We start from the raw sequence: 20,294 nt of genomic DNA, 5'->3' as shown, positions 1-20,294 counted from the left end.
GTCCTGGGAGAGGAGTGTTGACAGCATCAGAGGAGCAGAAAGAGCACGAGGAAGAGGAGTAGCAGCAGCAGCTGACTTGGCACCAGAGTTCGCCTTGGGGTGTCGTTTGCGGTTTGGCAGCCATCTGGATGTGCGGGGAATATGCTTATATGCAGCCACATATGCAGGCTGATCCGATGGTATGTATAGTATATACATATGTATACATAAACACCAGTGTAAGCGAAGGCCACTTACCATTTGGAAGGAAAACAAACAAGGAAATCTTTTTGGGGGGATGAAACTTAAATATCCTTAAAATGTCAAGCCAACGTATTAGTTGCTCAAATTTAAATAAGGCTAAAGGCTGTCGTTGTTTTTGTTTAAGGTTGAGCTTAAATTTGAAGAGGGGTCACGAAATGGCAGGGGATTCAGTTATTTTTTGATAGACGGAACGATATGGAGATTTATATATAGAAAAACTTTAAACTTATATGGTTTTGAATGAGTTTTTTGATAAATCAAAGCAATATGTTATATGGATGACATTTTCCCAGTATAACTTAAATTGAATTATTGCAAAAACCTTTCGTTTACTCCTTAAATTGTTGTTAACTTCCGCACTTTGTTGGCTTTTGCCTTACTTCCTGTTTGTTAATTCACAGTAGACAGTGGAGAGATTCACCTGGCAAAGGCACTCATTTATCCCCTCGAGGGGATTATTTGTAATTTACAATTTATGTGTAATGTGCGTGCTTGTAATTTGCTGATTTAATTAGTGGCCATAACTCATTGTTATGGACAAGGACGCGACCAAGATAATAAATGACTTTTAATTGTTGGCCATGCTCGTAATTAGTGAGAAACAGCGGTGGGTTTTGGGCCACGTAATAAATAAGAGGCCTCATCTTATCGATGATCTGGCAATGGAGTGCATAATGTGCTGAAAAGGTGCTACGAACCTGTGTTGCTGTTAAAGGATCAACCATAATTCGCGTCTAATTTGCGGTTAACCAACTTACAACAGCGCTCCCAAAATGATGGCGAACATTTAACAATAATTAATAATCATTAGTAAGCCGCACATTATAAAGTGGTTGACTAAATATTGAAATTACTGTGATATTAATGCCAGGCCAGGAACAACATAAACAATGGCATTATTATGGGCACTCGCTCTCACTCATCCCGTCCCGTTGGCCTCGCCGTTATCCTCGATTGTCCTTAATGACAACAATGTGCAAACTGTTTTGAAACAAACGAGGAGCAGCAAAGTGGCAGGAGGCACGAGGCAGCTACAATAATAGCAAGTGCCAAGCAATGGCAATATTGTCGCACTTGTGCGCGAGTGTGTGTGCGTTTTTCGGCCCAAATTATGGACATGCGTGTGAACTGCAGGCTTGTAAATTGAAACTGTGACACGCCCATTACCATTACCGCCCACACAGAGCAAAAATAATTATTTTGAAAAAGGATTTCATCTAATAATATAGTAAATATTAATAAATGCCTTTCACATTTGCAGTTTAAATTTGATTTAATACCAAAATGTATTTTTTAATTCTACAAAATGGATAATACACCCCGAAAAATACGGTATATATACTTTTTAAAATATTATAAACTGTTTTAGATTTAAAATTTAATTTTTATTTAGCAAAAATATTATAAAATAGGTTACTATTTGCCCTATTTTATTTTTTAAGTGCACTGAAAATGACTGCCGGCCTTAACAAAACAAACTATGTGGTGGCTTTCGCTCTCGACAGGCGCCATTGCAGTAGAGTCCCAATGCGCTTCTGTTAATTATTTCTTTTGGTAAAAATAACTTTTGGAAAATACATAATTTGAGTGGTGCTAATTAAAATACAAAAAAAGTAATTACAAATGCCAAAGCCCAGCTGAAAAGCTAATGGGAACACTAGCAATAGCATTTATTTAAGGATTTATATAAAAAAACAAATCAACATCATATTAAAATATATATATATATATATATAAATATACTTATATATCACTGTTTTCTTAATATTTACAAAAAAAAAATCAAAAATTACCCACGAAAACACCATAATAATTACCCTTCTCTTATCTCTTTTAGATTTCCTTAACACTTTCCTTATAATGGTGGATTAATGATTCTCTCAAACCAAAACTCGTTAACCCCTCTCTCCAAAGAAAAGTGGCTAACAGAAATTGCCGTGGATTTAGTCGTAATTGTGGTGGCCAAGAGAAAAGCTCCATCTGATCTCATTGCCCTCGGAAATTGCATTAATAATGCAGCTGGGAGGGGAAGCTCACTTTCGACTGCATACTTTTCGGGGGCTGAATTTAATATTTGGCAATTATGCGAATGCGAAGAAGTGTATGAGTGTGTTTGTGCGTGGCGCCCCGAGGCAAATGAAATATGTGTGGAATTGCGTATACGCTCTGGGTGACATGGGAGTGTGAGTATAAGTGCGAGTGCATTTGCCATTATATTGCATAATTTATGCGCACATTTAATTAAATTCCAACCCTTTCACTGGCCTTTTTTTTTTTTTTTTGCTCAGTTGACCCAAATACCCGTCACCGCCACGTTTAATGCCTGCTTAATTTAATAAACTAACGCAGTCCGAAAAAGGGAAAACATTAACTGTCAAAATAGCTTTAAATTAATTTGAAAATTCATGACCAATTTGTCACCACTAAAAGTAAAAAAAGAGATATATATATGTATGTATGTATGTATATGTAAAACCAAACGATAATTTGTACAAAGTTAATTGCATTTAATGAGCATTAGAGGCTAAGCGGATTGCGGATGCTGTAAAGAGCAAATGTAATTTGTAATTAAAAAAAAAACTTACGACTGCAATTAGTCTAAATGCTTTTTTGCATGAAATCAAATTGAATTCATATACTATACACCAGAATGAAAGCTAACCCTTGCAGTTTGCAATTGGATTAATAAGAATCGATTCATTTTGGTCGAATTAAAAGAAAAAGTAACAAAAGGTATTTAAATCCTTAATAAATATAATATAACAATACGATTTTGATTTCCGAATATAAAAATTATCGTAGACTTTATAAATAAAAATTTTTTCCAGATAATCAAATTGGCGTTATCTCTCAATGCAAACATATTTACTGTAAAATATATATAAAAGGCTTTTTATATTTAAAAATTACAACTCTTCTACACTGTAATAAGTTTTAAAGAAAATCGAATACTATTAATATTTTTTACGGCATTCCAACTGCAGACGATCCTTATCTTTGGCATTATCTTATCGCTCCAACCCTTAATTCCAATTGCTGTTTAAAGCGACGCCACACATTTAGTTAAGTTCGAGAAGTAGAGGCGTACGGTTCAGTAGCTCAAAGAAAGCAACTATTACAAATAATTCACCAAGATTTCTTTTTACTTTGAACATCCGATAAGCGATTAAAGTGTAAACAAACCTGAGTCATAACTGATAAACGTATCCTACAAGCAAATGGACAAAAACCGGAAGAGCATTTTAGACCTCAATGAAGACTGTCAACTAGAGATTATGAAATATATTATTGCTGACTGCGAGTTGAGCGATAAATTTCGTGGTAATAAAATTAATTACGCCAATTTAGTAAATTTGGCCCTGGCGTATGAGGTTTTTGAGGCAATATTAAAAGAATACTACAATGATTTGTACGAGGAGCTGGAATTCGTTTTTGTGGCGAACAGAAGCTACCTTGATATCGATTTTTCAGAGCTGCTAACCACACTCACAGAAAAAGGAGAAGCTTTCTTGCGAATCTACGCTGAAGCCATCAGAGAAAATAACTTCATACAACAAGTTACACTTTACTTTGACCCAAAATCTTTTCAACCCAAATTTTTGGATCATTTTGAAATAGTAAAACGTGCCCTTGAAAATAAAAAGGGCCTTAACGATGTAAGAATTCAACTTTATGGTTAGTATATGCCAGCATTAAAAGTTACTTAAAATTTTTAAAAATAAATTTTTTATTTAAGGGTATTCCCTAGAAGATTTAAACAATTTTGGCCACATAACCAATCTCACTTTAGACGTACGAATGAGTGCAGATGCACTGGTAAATATCTGCAAGTCAAACCCGCATTTGGAAAATTTAAATTTTATAAGCACCGAAATTCTTGGAAGACTCTCCGACATCGTGCCACACTGCTGCAATCTTAAGAAACTACAGTTCGTGCCAAAGCCTGATAACGATGGAGCCGAATATGCACCACTGGCAGAGCTTCCCAACTTACAAGAAATGACTATATTCAGAGCCTTCGAAAATGGCTCTCTGTTGACATTATTTGAGGCGATAACCAAGTGGCAGAGACCAGAGCACCAACCGCTGACAGTGGACTTTATCGAAGTCTTGCCACATTTAAGTAACGTTACAATTGCGAGAATGAACGCTTTATCCCTTTTAGAGTTGGGGCATCCACGTGAGGATTATATAAAATTATTGATCTCTTACGACTTTTGGGATATATGTAGGGACAGCAGCCCCTTAGAGCAATCTCTCGCCACCATAACCTTAATTGAAGCAGATCTAATAATCGATCACAAAGGACTTGCCTTACATGAATGTCCGACAACAGATACTGATATAAGCGGATTGGTTTCTCTCCTCAAAACTTTTAATATAAAAACTTTTAAATTAAAAGACCTCTTATTTAAAAAACATTTATCAAAACTCTTTGCATCCATGGTACTAGACGAATCATATGCTTTGAAATCGATCAATACAGAAGGAACAGAAATATATCAATTTGAAACATCTGAACTTGTTAAAATAAAATCAATTACATCTTTAAACTGCCAATTTTCAGATTGGGAGTCTGTCGAGCCCTTGAGTGCGCTTACCGACCTGGAAACAGTCGGTATTCATATTGAAGAGGAGTTCGAGAAGACGTACTCAAAGGCACTTTGCAGTCTCTTAAATACCTGCTCGGCAAGCGGTGTCATTACGTGTCCAAATTGGAACATTGAATTTAAAAAGAGCGAGAATATATTAGGCCAAAATAAGAGAATTAAAACTCTAATAATTTTAACCAAAGAAGAAAATGCAGACGTTTTTGAAGCCTTCAGCTACAGAGATTTAATTACGATTGAGGAACTGGATGTTTCAGAATGTACCGGTATAACTATTAAAGAAATACTCAAAGTGGCAGACGTGCAGCCCATAACAAAATTAAGAATTTCATTGACCAATACGAATGACATTGAGAGATTGTCGGACCTAACTGAGCTCAATGAATTGACCATATGTGACTCTGAGAAGGGATCTCTTATAGAGCTCTTCCACCAATTGGTGACGAAGGTATCACCGTCGCTTCAATGCCTGGAAATTAATTCAAAATTTCTTTCTACCGAAGAGTTGATTCTAGTTTCTAGAATTAGGTCGTTGAAAAAATTAGATATATGTGATTATTCCTTAAATAAACATTCATCATTGGTGGAGGTAGCTAACTCGAATATTGAAGAATTAACGCTTACAAGTCCACACGGTTCTTTACGCAACTTATTTGCTGCATTTGGTGCAAAAAGTACAACCAGGCTTCAGCACTTGAACATAAAAAGCAGTTTTCTTACGCACACGGAATTCGAAGAGCTCTCTAAAATTAAAAGTTTAAGAAGATTTCAGTGCAAATGTCCCAGTAATGTGTCCTCTTTGCGGAACTTTAACCACTCGGTGCAACTAAATATTAGAATTATTAATATACGTTCAGAACAGTTGCAGTGTTTGGCTGAACTTGAACATTTAGAGTGCTTGACTATTTCGTTGAATAATTTAATAACATTAATAATTAATAACATTTATGTCGACTTCCTACGTGATCTGGCCAATATACAAAATCTCAGAAAGCTAAACCTAATAGTAGAGGTAGATTTTAAGCTTACAAATGTCTACCAGGCTCTTGCCAGTAAAAGCCGGAAATTAATACATCTATTCGCAACGATTGGATGTGTTGAAGAGTTAAACGAAATAACGAGAATTAAATCGTTACAAAATTTAATACTTCTTGTTAGACAAATTGGTAAAAAGTTGACAAGCCTAGAGGAACTATTAGAACTTAAGTCGTTGCGAATTATTATCATGAATCATGCTAATCATACAGATACAATCGATAGTTTGCCTTCTATTTTAAAGTGTTGCAGAAATCTCGACCGCCTTATAATTGATGCGAAGTTATATTTTTATGATACAAGTTTAGTGGATATTTATACCATTATAAGATCTGTAAGAGATCCCACACTTCAAGGTCCGTTAACTGTAATTGTTGCAAAAATGGAATATTGTAAAGAGTTTTATGATGACTACAATATACCGGAAATACTTGTAAGTATAAATATTTAATAACCCAATAACCCAATTAAAAATTGCATTTTTCAGGTGACACTTTTTGAGAATGCATACATGAAGGTTTTTATTTCATCAGACGTATATTTACATAAAATGCCTATCAATTAATGTACAATGCAGGAAATTATAATAATTTGTTATTATATCATTATAATATATTTTTTAAGTATTATATTTTGTTTTTAATTCCCTAGTAAAAATATAAAACTCTTGCATATATTTTGTATGAAAGCAAGCAAAGAAATTTCTCCAATAATTTCAGACGCATTTTATTTAGCTTAAACGAGTAAAGCAAACTATTAATTTTTTGTAGCCAAGGGCACATTTCTACAAACATATTTTTCACAGAATAATTACTTAATTATTTACTGGGAATAGCTTCATTTGATCAATAAGCTAAGCGGGCAAATTCAATTATTAAAGGAAAAAACATCATAAATCCGTATAACTAATTTAGCAAAAATAATTTTGCATAATTCTTGATTTATTTCCGCAAATATTTACAAACCTTTCACAATTTGTGTCTGCCATTTTTATACCCTTGCAGGGTATTATAATTTCAGTCAGAAGTTTGCAACGCAGTGAAGGAGACGTTTCCGACCCTATAAAGTATATATATTCTTGATCAGCATCAACAGCCGAGTCGATCTAGCCATGTCCGTCTGTCCGTCTGTCCGTCTGTCCGTCTGTCCGTCTGTCTGTCTGTCTGTCTGTCTGTCTGTCTGTCCGTCTGTCTGTTTCTACGCAAACTAGTCCCTCAGTTTTAAAGCTATCTGAATGAAACTTTGCATATAGTCTTCTATATGCTCTCACTGCTATATATGTCGGAACGGGCCGGATCGGACGACTATATCATATAGCTGCCATACAAATGTTCGATAAATTTTTAGAAAAAAAATTATAACTTGGCTGTTTTTCAACATATGTGCACTATTTTTGACATATGACCATTTTATATTATTTCTGAATTTTGGTAAAAATTTTATGAAAATCGGACGACTATATCATATAGCTGCCATAGGAACGATCAGGAAATTAATAGAAAAAAAATTATAACTTCGTTGTTTTTCAAACTATTTTTTTCTACTCTGGGATATAAGCTTATTTTATTAGTTCCGAATTTTGGTATAAATTTTATGAAAATCGGACAACTATATCATATAGCTGCCATATAAACCGATCGGTAGGTATAGGGAAAATGTAAAACTGGGAATGTAAAACTGTAACTGTCAAACTCTCAACATAATAAGTATAGGTAAAATGCAATGAAATAATATCTGCAAGGGTATACAAACTTCGGCGTGCCGAAGTTAGCTTCCTTTCTTGTTTAAATTGATTTTTCAAATGCCTGGCCCGACCAGAAAAACTATGTAGCTTTCAAACCACATTTGCCCCTCAAAACCGAATTAGTTATTAGTTGTGGAAATTATTCTGCCTAATTTATGAGATAAAACGATCCGAAACAAATTCAATTAAAAACAGTAAGTGTTTAGAAAAAGCGACACGATTTAAATGAGAGCCCGAGGCCCATGTGTTACTTACTACTGGGTTTGTGCACAATTTGCATTCAGCATTAAATGCAATTAATAAATAATGAGGAGCAACGGCACTGGCATGTAAAGTGAGCATAAATGGAGTGGTGTCTGCGACAAGCTGGTTCTTAATGTCCTCGGAAGGAGACAACAAGCGACCAGCAGGGAAATTAGTTACGGTGTCGCACAAGGACAGTGAACAGGACATCGTATTCGTACTCCGACCATGTGTGAGTGACTTAGTGCCCCGGCCCGCCTGATCTATCATCATTAGTTGGATATGTCACAACAGACACTCGGCCCAATTGATTTAGTGTCCTGCACAGGGCTCAACAGTTCACTTGCCCAGCTAATACGACGTCCTCGTCCTCGTCCAGCATTCCTTGTTGACACACACTCCGTCTGGAGATCGATGGCACACAGACTGGACAACAGCTATGGCAAGTGAATTTCAAACACTAACCTAATTAGCTTGAGAAATTAATCTTGCACCCGGACAAATCAGCACTTGAAATAGTAAATTACATTAAACCACAAGTGTTTGCTTGGCAAATGGAATTTTAGTAATTTTTTTGTGGCTTAAGTATAGTTAACTAAATTACTTTAAAGGGATTTAAACGAAAATCTATAATTATTATAAAATTTAAAGATTAAATTTCAGATAATTAAATGGAAATATATATATAACATTTATTACAATAACTTACAAGCTCATCTTATTTTTCCCTAGTGTAAAAACCCACAGCAAATAATTTGATGGCTTAGTGCAGGCAAAGATGAATATTCATGATCTGCTGACCAGCCTTTTTGACCACTTCAAAGGGCCAGCTTCCTGTGCAACCAAACTTATTATACGCCCTTCGTCGCATGATTCGCACAAACGTCAGTCTCATTAATTTTGGGCAAGATGCAGTTTTCAAATTTAGTGCCGGTCGCCGCAGACCCGCCCCAGTTAATTAACACCTGCGCCCCTCACATACATACACACACCAAAACAGGGGAAACCTCTGAGAGGGCAAAACCGGGCGGGCAGGTAGCCACTTCAGTCACACTTTTGTGCTCGGCAGCCGTGTGCACTGACGCAAAGCGGAAGTGGCACTTTTCCCTGAACTGAACTGAAGCTGAATTCCCGAACTCGCGACTGGAGCTGGAAATGTACTGCATATATCGATATAGAAATATCGCATGGATTTATGGACCGAAATTTGATAGCTTAAAAAAATAAATACATTTAAATACAATTAATCGATATTTATCGAATTCATTTTGAGTTTGAAAATAATTTGAGAAAAAAATAATATGGAAATTACTTTCTTGAAATAATGTAATATTAAAAGAAGACTATCCTTATAATCAAACAATTATCCTTCTTTAAAACTCCTTTTTAAACCAAAGACAGTAATTAAAATTCAATAAAATTAATTTTGGATTAAAATACGATATACTTTCGATATCTAAGTCAACACATTCTTTTTCCAACACACAATCCCTAGCTGGTTCGGGAAGCTGATGTAAAACCAGAAGCTGCCACCAGCAGGCGTATCGAAAGCCGAAACTTTTGATGGAAAAAGTTTGCAACAACAAACGCATGTTGGCGGGGAAAAGCGGGCGAAACTGGAAAGCGGTGGCAGGGGAGCGCCTTTAAACCATCAAGTAAGTCGCTATAATTCGCGCGCATCGCCTCATGAATTTTGATTCTTTTTTTCCTGCTTTTATTTTTGCATTTTTTAGACTCCTGCTTTCACTTTAAGCTGCGACTTAGATTTGAATAATGAGGCCTGGCCAAAAGGTGCCCAAGACTGGGCCACAATCGGGCTTGGCTTAAAGATTTACGGCGACGTTTTTAAAACAGATTAGTTCACATAAAGTTAAACAAATTTGCAGATTAAATGCGGGGAAAATAATGCCTTTAAAAAGTAATGTAAATTTATACAATTTGTTAGATGATAAATCCCAATATCTCTTAATAAGAGTCATTTCCTCCAAATGATTTGCCTAATTGTTGACTGGAAAAAGAAAAACATCGGGTTGATGGTGCAACAAAATAAAAGTTGTGCCGAGAAGAAACTAAAAATGCAACAGCGGCAAGTTGTTCGACTTCTTATATTCTTTTTTCCGCTGATGCTGCAATTTCTTTGAAAGCCGCTGCCTGCTGCATGCTGATGACTTTGTCAACAACTTAAATTGTTTGGCGCAATAAAAAAGGGAACTTGAAAAGAGCAAAGTTTAAGTACGTTTAAGGGCCGCAGATCAGTAGGCGGCTTTGGGTTAGGTTTCCTTTGGTGGCAGAATTTGTTTATCATTTTGAACCCACTTGAAATTGACAACAATTTGCACTTTGAAGACATTTTAATTGAACTTCTTGTAAACAAATATGAAAACTAAAAGCACAACTATACACAAGTTATAGAGAACGCATATCCACAAGGCCACACTGTTGCAGTTCTGCAAAAATCGGTACGAAGGATTTACTTCTTCTTCTAAAATCTCGATTTCATGATCATTTTCCTCATTATTTCCAGACTCGATGTCCATTTCGATGATCTTGTAGCAGTCATCCTCCAGTAATACATTTTTGTCATCACTTTTGTTTGGTTTTCAAAGAGCTTAATTAATTTTAAAATTTTAATATTCTCTTCTTTGCTAATTTACCTCATTTTTAATCGTTTAATTTAGGTCTTTTCCTGTGCAAGGCTTGGGATAAACTGAGAACTAAGCAGAGTCACGTATTCCAAGCGACTTCGGCTCCAACATAAATATTCCCAGAACTCGGGATCCTATCAGCTTCTGGGTGCAGTGAGTCAAAAAATATTCGCACATAACCAATTTAGAAATTTAGATTTTATATTTTATTTAGAGATTATTTGTCAGATATTTTTATCAAAAAATAATATTTGTTTAATTTTGTAGTTTAATAATATCTGAGAATTTTTTTGCAATTTTTCAACACCAAAATCATTTTTTAAATATATTAAAATTTTGTAAATAAATTTGTAAGCCCAAACTTAAAGTTAACAATTTTTCTCCAAGTGTAAAAACAAAGAAAATAAAACCCTATAAGAGTTTATTTCTTAAGAGAGTCAAAGAGCACCAAAACCGAAAATATCTGAAGAGTCGTCGTCCAAAGATATTCCATGCAAGAATGAGTATCTTTGTAATACTGAGACTTAAAATTCTGAATTTTCTCAATGGTTTGTTATCTAGTACTAATAGATTTTGGTATTGATGGATTTCAAAAATTGATAAAAATTGCAATCAAGTTCTAAGAACTTAATCTTCAGTTTGCCTTCTCTTATTTTTGTGTACTTTTCTTGTCACTCTGGGATTCTCTGCTCTTCGCTGACGGGTCTCCTACGTCTTCGTGTATAGAGAGATATCTTATCTGAGTCAGAAGCGACACAAAAAGATTGTCAGCTCTTGACGTTTTTCTGCCTGCTTTGTTGTTGCCCCAATTAACACCTTTTTGGAGGTGGCGATAATAACGCAGTTGCTCGGCACTGCTGATTGGTAATCAAGAAAAATGGAAAGAAACTCGAAAAGAGTGATAAAGTGGAGGGATTGGACTATTAAATACCCTATTACAAGCTCATTTTATAAAATTAAAAAAATATATAAAAATAATAAGGGGGGAGTATTATCTTTTAAACACACAAACACTGCTTACATTTGTCGCTGTCTTGTCTTTTTCTTTGATATTTGAGGGAAAATGCCCAAGAATAATGAAATGCATAGAGAGAAATTAAAATATTTATGTATATTTTGTAATCAGTTTTCAAAAACACACCTTTTATAGAAACCAATATACCCTTTTACTAAACAAGAAATGGTTACCAACCGTGAAAATATCCGGAGACCCGTCATAGTCTCTCTTTTTAGTCGACTATTGAACGCGTTTCGAAATGGACACGGATGAGAAGATGGCCAGCTCCTCGATGCCGGGAATGTCCCACGACGAGGTTGATTTTACCAGCGGTTACGAGACCCAGTACCGGAAAGAGTACAGCCCCCTGAAGCCCATCTTTGTACCGCCGCCGGACAAGAAACATGCCTGGTTTCGCAACTGGTCCACAATCCTGATGGTCTTCTTCCTGAGCTTCGTTTTCCTTCTGGGCACCGTGATGCTGGTGGTTCAGGTCTTTACGGCCAGTCCCCTGCAGATATTCATGATTGTGGCCATATATCTGGCCATAGCCGCCGTCATGATCTGGCTGGAGGTGCAGTCCGTGAAAGTGCGCTGAGACAAAATACCGTCCGCATATATATAATTTATATAGGAAACCGTGACTAATTCGCTTTGCGTTATCGTATAAAAAATGCCGTGCTTGCAATCGACCTTTATTGTGCAAACAAATTGAAAGCTTAACTAGAACGAACCGACTTTACTGATTAGAAGGCGCTAAGAACCAAAAACCCACGATTTAACATAAGCTCAAACCAAATAAAATAAAGCAAAAATGTTGAAAATGTTAAAAATATAAAAATATGCGTGTGACTAGACAGTGCTTACTATATTTCACATTCCCTGATAGCTACTAGCTTTCACAGCGTAATCAACTAATTATTTACAGCCCATAAATGAACGTAATCTGGAGAGCAAAAACCGTGTGCAGATGAAGGGCTTTTGTGCCATTGAAGTGGACAGATAAGCAAACACAATTTAATTGAACAACAATGAATTGTTGGCAACAGTTTGTTGCATTTAACCGTAAATAAACACACGCATCCACACACAACAGTGGCAGAGAGACAAACATTCTATTTAAGTGACAAATGAATTGAATACAAATTCCAACAAAGAGTACTACAAAGTATTATAAAACCAGTAGTATAAACAATAAATGCCAAATCCATTACCATTCCATTCCATTCCATTATTTAAAAAAAAAAAATAATATTTTTTACATTGTTCAATTAAAGATAAATTATTTGTTTAATATATACATTATTATGAGTCAGTTTTCTGTAAAAATAAAATGAATCGTATTTTCTAAAGCCTTCTAGAACTTAAACGATAAAATGTATAATTAAAGGCGCAAATTCTTTGATTAAAATATAAGAAATTTAAAGAGCAATATATACTAGAGACTTTGACAGAAATAAATATTTTAGAAATTTTTTGAGAAAAGAAAAATATTTTGAATTACATTATTATAATCCCTTAAAATTTTAATAAATTTCCAAGCACTTATTAACAAATAATCATAACAAGTACTTAAAAACAGAAGTTCATGTCCATGTCTGCTGTCACATTATGTTATTCCTAGACACCCTTTCTCCATGACCTACATGACCAAATAGATTTGGTTGTCCAAATATTTCTACTCTTTATGCACATTTTTCTAAATCACTTCTGTAATTGCTTTTCACACGCCAGCAGTAAGAAAAATAACCAGACACACAATCGCCCTCTGTGTCCCTATGAAAGCTCGAAAATTTCACATGTTTTCCCAACAGTTTTCTCCTGTGCAGAGTGTGTGTCTCATCGAGTTGGTAAAATTCTAGTTTAATAGCTTGAAATGTTGTGAACACATGGTTAGTGAAAAACCAGCAGGGACAAGCGCATTCTACGTTTGCAAATTAAATGCTTAACAAGAAAAAAGGGAGCTCGTTGTCCCATTAAACTTTAATTTCCGTTGACAATGACCGGCGGGTTTTTGCTCCGCTTTTTTAGTCCAATTTTTTTATCCAACGCCTTCGCGACGAGGGCAACAGCTGACTTACCTTAATTACTCACAGGATTCCAAGCCGTGCTAATTATTTGCAGGGTGCACTGTCCAGACGAAGGCGGCAATGGCATCGCCAGCGCATTTAATTATACGTATACATATACAAGTGTAGATATATGTATGTATGTATATATGCGCGACGGGCGCATAGGCATTAATGCCATTTCCGGTCGCCGACCACCGGAGACTACGGCGACACTTGCTGCCAGGCGGCAGGACACTTTGTTCAACGTCAAAACTAAAATGCTGGCTTTGGTGGGAATACCCTGTAAAAAAATATACGATGTATGGGTTTTTAGTTCAAGAAAAATATAAAATTTTCCTAATACATAATTTATAAATATTCAATTTATTTGATTATTAATTTAAGATAAATTTAAATAATTCAAATATGATTCAAAGATGCGCCGCAATTTGAAAATTTCTCGAAATGGTAATTAAACACTTTATAAAAATCTTAATTATATGATTTGTTATTGTTTCTTTCGACTTTTCTTTGCCAGAAAACCAAATTAACCAAATTCTTTTTAACGTGTTGGCTTTAACAACACGTTAAAAAGAATTTGGTTAATTTGGTTTTCTTAAATTTCACCATATATTTTATAAAATTATGTCGACATATGACTAGTTTCCTCTAAGCTCTAATGATTTTAATAACTCATTTAACATAATTTACATAATTTCTTTGTTTAATTGAGAAGTTTGATTTGGTGTTTGGATTTGAGACTTAGATCTTTCAGTTGGTCGATCCAATCGGTATCCTATCCGCTTTACTATCTTGTTTTCTTTGAAAAAAAAAAAAATTAAATAAAAATACATTTTTCAAGGGTATCACTTATCCAGTACCTTGAAAAAATGGAAATTAATTTCCCTTAACGTTGAAAAAGCACAAGAAGGAGAAAACAAAAAGCGCTCTAATTATAGTCGCGCTAAAGCTGTGTTTAAACCATTTATTTTTTTTAGAAAGGTATTAAAGATTCTGCTTGCAGGACGATAACAATAACGGAGCCGCAGCAACCTTGAGCCAATAGAAAAGCAAAAATGCATTCAATATTCACATGCATTATTTTGCATTGATTTATAGCTCGTGTCTCGATTGCCTGCCCGCCGGCTCAATATTGCACATAAAAGGCATTTAAACAAAAGCAGTATTTACCATTTTATTTCTCTTTTGCTTTTTTAAATATTTAAATCAATGCATTTTGCAATAGAGAGCACAGTCTCCATTATTCAAGGCTTAAACAAGCTGGCGAAAAAAGGACACAAATGAGAAAGACACACTCTAGTTGCCCAAGGACTGTGAGCAACTGTGAAAATGCAAATAAATTGTTTGACTGCAACGTAAGCCTGAGGCGGCCACAGCTCCACTTGAGTTCGCCTGGGGAAATGTGTCTTGGAAATTTCCTTAAGTAAAACTCACTTGAACGCTTTTCATTAGAAAGCAGGAAAAGTCAACGGTTCAGAAAGGATGTAGAACTAAAATAAATAAAAATAAAATTCCTCAGCATGACTGTTTGTAATAAAATAAAATAAAACAAAATAAAAATAAAAATAAATCTTTCAGTTTATTGAATCAAGAGCACTCTTTATCACTCAGGGGATTTAATCCACAAGTTAAAATTAAACTATTTGGCAAAGCTATTGCATTATTTAATGTTTAATTTGAAATTTGTGTTGGCTATTAAAAAGCACTTTTTCAGTTGAACTGAACACAAAGCCTACAAAACATGGCAATTTTATGTTAATTATTTATGTAAATTTTCCCCTACTTAACCAGGCCACTCTTTTCCTTTTTTTTAATACTATATGCACAATGCAAAATGTATAATTTAATTACGACAAGACTGCAAAGTGCGACCGCATTAATAAAATTTCCAGTGCTCTCAATTGAAAAAATAAATTCTTTTTTCTACATGCGGCTCTTAAAGTGGCAAACCAAACACTAATTTAAATCAAAACAATGGCAAACGCTTGGCTTTAAATTAAAGTGAAACAGAGGAAAGCTCTGCCATTCGCATAAGCCAGCAGCACCCATTTGAATATTCAATTAAGTCTAACTGCCAATTCAGTGATAAGACCCTGACTGAGTCTGTGATGCCACCAAGGACTTGGCCAACTGGCCTTGGAACATGGCCCATTGGCGATAATTTTAGTTAAGACAAAAGGGGATGAGACCCAAGGATCACAAAGTTGGCACAAGGATTTATCGCAGTTATTGAAGCTGTTTAAATAAAGCAAAAAATAATTTGTTGTATATATATAAATTCAAAATATTAAACAAAAAACAAGCAAAAATTACAATCTTTCAGAATTACTAAACAAAGTATCTAAATTTCAAATTATATTTTAAACCACCACCCTTAAACCTATTCCAAATCAGGTAAAATTAAAATATATATTATATATAAATATATTCGCTTAAGTAATGGGCGTGTCAAAGCATTTTTGCGACATCTTTTATTAATTTTATGACCAACAAATGCCAAGAGTCACCAAAACGCAAACAGCATGCATAAATTACCGCAGAGCGACACGAAGGAACCAAAGTCCTTCGCTATGTATTTTCTCCTGGTGGCCAAAAGCCATTGCAATGCAGAAATTGTGTTGAAATATTAAAAAAGAGGCAAGAAAAAAAAAAGAAGAGAAGCCGAAAAACGAAAATTGTGGCCAAATGCAGATGAGCAGAGGCGGCGGCAAACGAAATTCCATCTCTATTCAACTTTTTGGACACTTTTCGAAGCCTTTTTCTTTTTTCTTTTTGTATTTGTTGAATGCTAAAAAGGCCACTTTAGTTTTAACCACAAAGTTTGTTTCAATGTGTGTATGTGTTGTGTGTGCCTTGCTCAACCCCGTTGCACTTTTGTTTTGGTCCAAGGGGCATCGGTCTTTCATGTCATTTAACCATGTTTCGCCTAGGACAATTGGGCCCAGGTCCAAGGCCTGGGTTCCAGGACCTTCACTGAGACTAGGGATGGTAAAGAAAGTCGAAATATTTGGATTACTATCGAAATACATGGAAATATTTACCTATCGATATTAATTTTTGGGATTATGTATGCTCTGGGATTTGTGGATTCAGTTTCTATTAAATTTTTTTTCATTTGTTCGATCATTTAAATCAAAAAGCATCGATATTATATTTCGTTCATTATCGTTCATATCGACAAATTATTATCGAAATATCTGTTGACATATCGATAGGCAAGATATTTATTTTTGTTAAACAAGAAATTAATAATTATTATGTCTATTAGCTTTAAGTTTTAGTACTCTTCTCTATTTAAAACTGTTCGATATTAGTTTTCATTTGGTAAACTTGCTTTGATAAAAAAAACTATATTTTTATCGATTCTTCTAAGGTTACTTTTATCGATACTTTTGATACTTCCTTCGATAGACATCCCTAGCTCCGACTGGCGTTGATTGGCCTGCATTTAAAGTGTTTTCAATGTAAATCTATGTAAATACATGTTGCCAAATAAAAGAGCAACTGTTTGGGGTCTATGGGCCCTGTGACCAGAGTGGAAAGTCTCGTCTGGATAAATTGTATAGCCATATTTATTCGGTGCGCCGTTGTGCCATGTGTGCACACTTTCGACACGAGGCCCAAAGACTTTAATCCAGTCCGGGCTCCCTAAGCTCTGCGGCATATTTATGCACATTTTTTCGGTCTGTATTTTGCTTTCATTTCTGCACTTGTTTTTGCTTCTCGATTTTTCTCTATTTCCCCCCGCCACCCGAATTTTTCCCCGGGCTCTTGCCTTATTTTGCTTGAAAAACCTTGAATCGGTCGCATTGATTGGGTGTCCTTGCGTTTGATTGTTCTATATTTGTGTTGTGTTTATATTTGTTTTCCGTAGCACTTGCTGCATTTAATGGCATGAAAATTAATTTGACATTTAATAGTCCACTCGCCTCTTTTTTTTTCAACATTATGTATTCATTGTTTTTATGTTTGCGTTGAGTAAACAAATGGTGTATTTTATATATACACATATATTGTTTTCACGTGTCACGTGTCGCCTACCAATGATGCCTGCATATTATAATTATGAATTGTGCAAATAAATCAGCCAAGTAGCGACCTGTTAATGTGTTAATAATTGCCAACCAAGAGCTGTACAATGTGTTAATGTCTTGTTATTCCATTCACCTGTGTATACGTGTGTTGGCTTACACGGCGTATGCTTGATAAATTCATTATTAAAGGTAAGTGGGGTAAAAGAATTTACCGAAAGATTGGATTTATTTGCAGCCAATATACATATTTATTTTAAAATTTTATTATTCCCTTATGTCATTATTTTATTTTTGCGATTTAATTCCTTTTTCATTTTTGCTCTGATGGAATGCTTTTATTTTTAATCTCTTCTCAAAGATTTTTCCGAAGTTTAATTAAATATTTCATAGTAAATAATATTCTTTTTTTAAATATCAATTACCAATCTTATTTTTGCAATAATCTCTTTATTTCAGTAAAAATTAATAATCTCAATTGAATGTTCGGGTTCTACATTATCTGCCTGAATCCCTCTTGCCCATCCTTACAACTTGGCATTGACATGGATGGCCAGGACACCATCATCCTCGGAGTTACCAAGATAAATGGATGCACGTCCATCGGAGCCCACGGTCACCGTCTTGCCGGTGCAGGAGGAGCCGTTCTTGGTGCCAGAGATGACGTCACAGTAGGTTCCAGCGGGCAGGCCCGTCTGCAGGGAGCTGTTCAGGTCGTAGTTGTCGTTGTTGAAGGCCACGAAGCCACGGCTGCCGCGGCTGAAGGCGATCTGGTTGCTGCCGTTGTCCCACCAGTTCTGGATGGCGTCGGAGCCGACGGCGTTCCTGAAGGCCACCATGTTGTAGATCTGGCGCCAGCGGTGCTCGCACACCCAGCCGCCGCTGCAGGAGTTGTCGCTGTTGAAGCTCGGCGAGGCGATGTTGTGGCCGTCGGTGGTGGGCGGGCCCTGGTCCGTGTCCGAGAACGAGAAGGAGGACATCACGCGCGGCGTGCCGAATGGGTGCGCCAGCATGAAGGCGGAGGCCATCTTGTACTGCTTGGGCACCTTGTAGGTGAGTACGTCGGCGCCACCGGCTCCATGTCCGCGCTGGTTGTCATGGTTGTCGACGAAGACGAGCGAGCGGTCGGAGGCGGCGAAGCCCCAGGCGGTGCCCCAGTTGGACAGGTACCGCAGCTGGTTCTTGCCACGGAAGGCCTTGCCGATGGAGTCGGAGTGCCGGAACTCGGTTATGGCGCCCAGGCCAGTGTACTCCGACTTGCTGATGGCCTCGCCACCCATGTCGATCACCTCCTGCACGATGTAAGCCTTGGAGCCCGAGGAAAAGCCGTGGTCGGTGTTCAGGTTCTTCAAGCGGCCATAGATGACGCCCAGATCAGCGGGCCACATGTGCTTGGCGGCGTCCACGCGGAATCCAGCCACTCCCAGGTCAATGAGGTGATTCAGGAACTCGGCAATCTTTTCCTGAACATAGGAGTTGCCCTGGTTGAGGTCGCGGAGACCCACCAGCTCGCAGTTGCGCACTTGGTTGGCATCGTTGTAGTTGCTGATGGCGCAGGTCGGGTTGAAGTCCAGCGAGGAGTAGGGCACTCCGGGGTAGCTCTTGCTGCTGGGACTGGCAGTGCTGCCGCCCGTGCCGTAGGTGCCTCCGTTGGCAGCCATGTGGTTGAAGATCACGTCCACGTAGATGCGCACGCCGACGGCGTTGCAGCGTCGGGTCATGCTGGCGAACTGCTCCTCGTTGCCGGAACGGGTCACGAGCTTGTAGGAGATGGGCTGGTAGCGCTCCCACCAGGGGCGGCTGTCCTTCACGGCATTCTCGTTGACGGGGGAGACCTAATGGGGGCTTAAGAGTTAGAAATCCCTTCTAGAGTAGAGCCAGAGCGATCTTATCCCTACCTGCACTCCAGCAAAGCCATTGGGGCCCAGGAAGTTCTCGCACTCGGCGGCAATGTCGTCCCACTTCCACTCGAATAGGTGCACCATGCCGCTGCGTCCTGAGGCGTAGTTGGTGTCGAACTGGGCGCTGGCCAGCGCCAGGATGGCGAGGCACACTATGCTCTTGGCCAAAAACATGCTGATTCTAGGTGGAACTCAAGTTTCACTCTGATTTGGCTGGATCCGCTGCAGCTGCTTATATAGGGGGTCCATGTCTCATAGGCTTCGTGGGGACTTTTCGGAATCTTATCGTCCCCCGCAATGGGGCTCTAATCAGGACGGTCTGACTGGAGCTGGCATTCCTGATCGGATGATTAGCTAAGCACGCCATTATTGTTATTTCTGTATCACTAATAAATTGGGATAGTGCATTCCGCTGATATCTGCCGATGTTAGGGATTTATGGCCCACTCGAGTCGCATGCTGCTGGAGGCGTGATCAATGTGAACTATGGCCATAAGGTTTTGGTGTTTCTACTTTGATTTATTTATTCAGACGTGTCATTATGAGACATCGAAGTTCAAAGAATTATTTTATAAAGGTCTAAGAAATCTGTCAAATTATCATGAGGAAATAAAGCTATACTTTTATTATTTGTATTAAAAATATCACATGTTTACATATTATAGTTTGCTTTTTAGTTGCCATCCTTTAACCGCCAAATAATTATAGAAAATATTGGTTATAGATAAATTGTACTCATACTTATTCTTACCATAGATCAATTATTAATTAAT

The 20,294-nt window shown here is 36.9% G+C and overlaps 3 protein-coding genes and 1 long non-coding RNA gene across 4 annotated transcripts; 2 read left to right on the top strand and 2 right to left on the bottom strand.

The window, feature by feature from the left end:
• Positions 1-3,325: 3,325 nt before the first annotated feature.
• On the top strand, positions 3,326-6,802 carry LOC108082695 (uncharacterized). The gene is made up of 3 exons (XR_011444357.1): positions 3,326-3,918; positions 3,980-6,321; positions 6,376-6,802. It is a non-coding gene; the product is annotated as an uncharacterized lncRNA (long non-coding RNA).
• A 3,389-nt stretch (positions 6,803-10,191) lies between these two features.
• Positions 10,192-10,707, bottom strand: LOC108082737 (uncharacterized). Its single transcript, XM_017178242.3, has 2 exons — positions 10,530-10,707; positions 10,192-10,461 (listed from the first exon to the last, which is right to left on the bottom strand). The coding sequence occupies exons 1-2, from the start codon at positions 10,532-10,534 to the stop codon at positions 10,227-10,229; spliced, it is 240 nt and encodes a 79-aa protein (XP_017033731.1). The 5' UTR covers positions 10,535-10,707; the 3' UTR covers positions 10,192-10,226.
• A 1,036-nt stretch (positions 10,708-11,743) lies between these two features.
• On the top strand, positions 11,744-12,358 carry LOC108082702 (uncharacterized). The gene has a single exon (XM_017178210.2). It carries the CDS (start codon positions 11,777-11,779, stop codon positions 12,113-12,115), a length of 339 nt encoding a protein of 112 aa, XP_017033699.1. The 5' UTR covers positions 11,744-11,776; the 3' UTR covers positions 12,116-12,358.
• A 5,692-nt stretch (positions 12,359-18,050) lies between these two features.
• LOC108082848 (alpha-amylase A) lies at positions 18,051-19,723 on the bottom strand. The gene is made up of 2 exons (XM_017178419.3): positions 19,519-19,723; positions 18,051-19,455 (listed from the first exon to the last, which is right to left on the bottom strand). The coding sequence occupies exons 1-2, from the start codon at positions 19,693-19,695 to the stop codon at positions 18,148-18,150; spliced, it is 1,485 nt and encodes a 494-aa protein (XP_017033908.1). The 5' UTR covers positions 19,696-19,723; the 3' UTR covers positions 18,051-18,147.
• Between the last annotated feature and the right edge of the window lie 571 nt (positions 19,724-20,294).

Source organism: Drosophila kikkawai, chromosome 2L (assembly GCF_030179895.1).
Source record: "Drosophila kikkawai strain 14028-0561.14 chromosome 2L, DkikHiC1v2, whole genome shotgun sequence".
Taxonomy (NCBI): domain Eukaryota; kingdom Metazoa; phylum Arthropoda; class Insecta; order Diptera; family Drosophilidae; genus Drosophila; species Drosophila kikkawai.
Note: the sequence above shows the minus strand (reverse complement) of the source record. Positions and strands in the feature narration are given on the sequence as shown.

Excerpts from the sequence above, each read along its gene's own strand:
- LOC108082702 (XM_017178210.2), top strand. The coding sequence starts at position 11,777 with ATGGACACGGATGAGAAGATGGCCAGCTCCTCGATGCCGGGAATGTCC.
- LOC108082848 (XM_017178419.3), bottom strand. The coding sequence starts at position 19,695 with ATGTTTTTGGCCAAGAGCATAGTGTGCCTCGCCATCCTGGCGCTGGCC. Across the intron at positions 19,456-19,518 it reads ATGGCTTTGCTGGAGTGCAG|GTCTCCCCCGTCAACGAGAA; the intron begins GTAGGGATAAGA and ends AGCCCCCATTAG.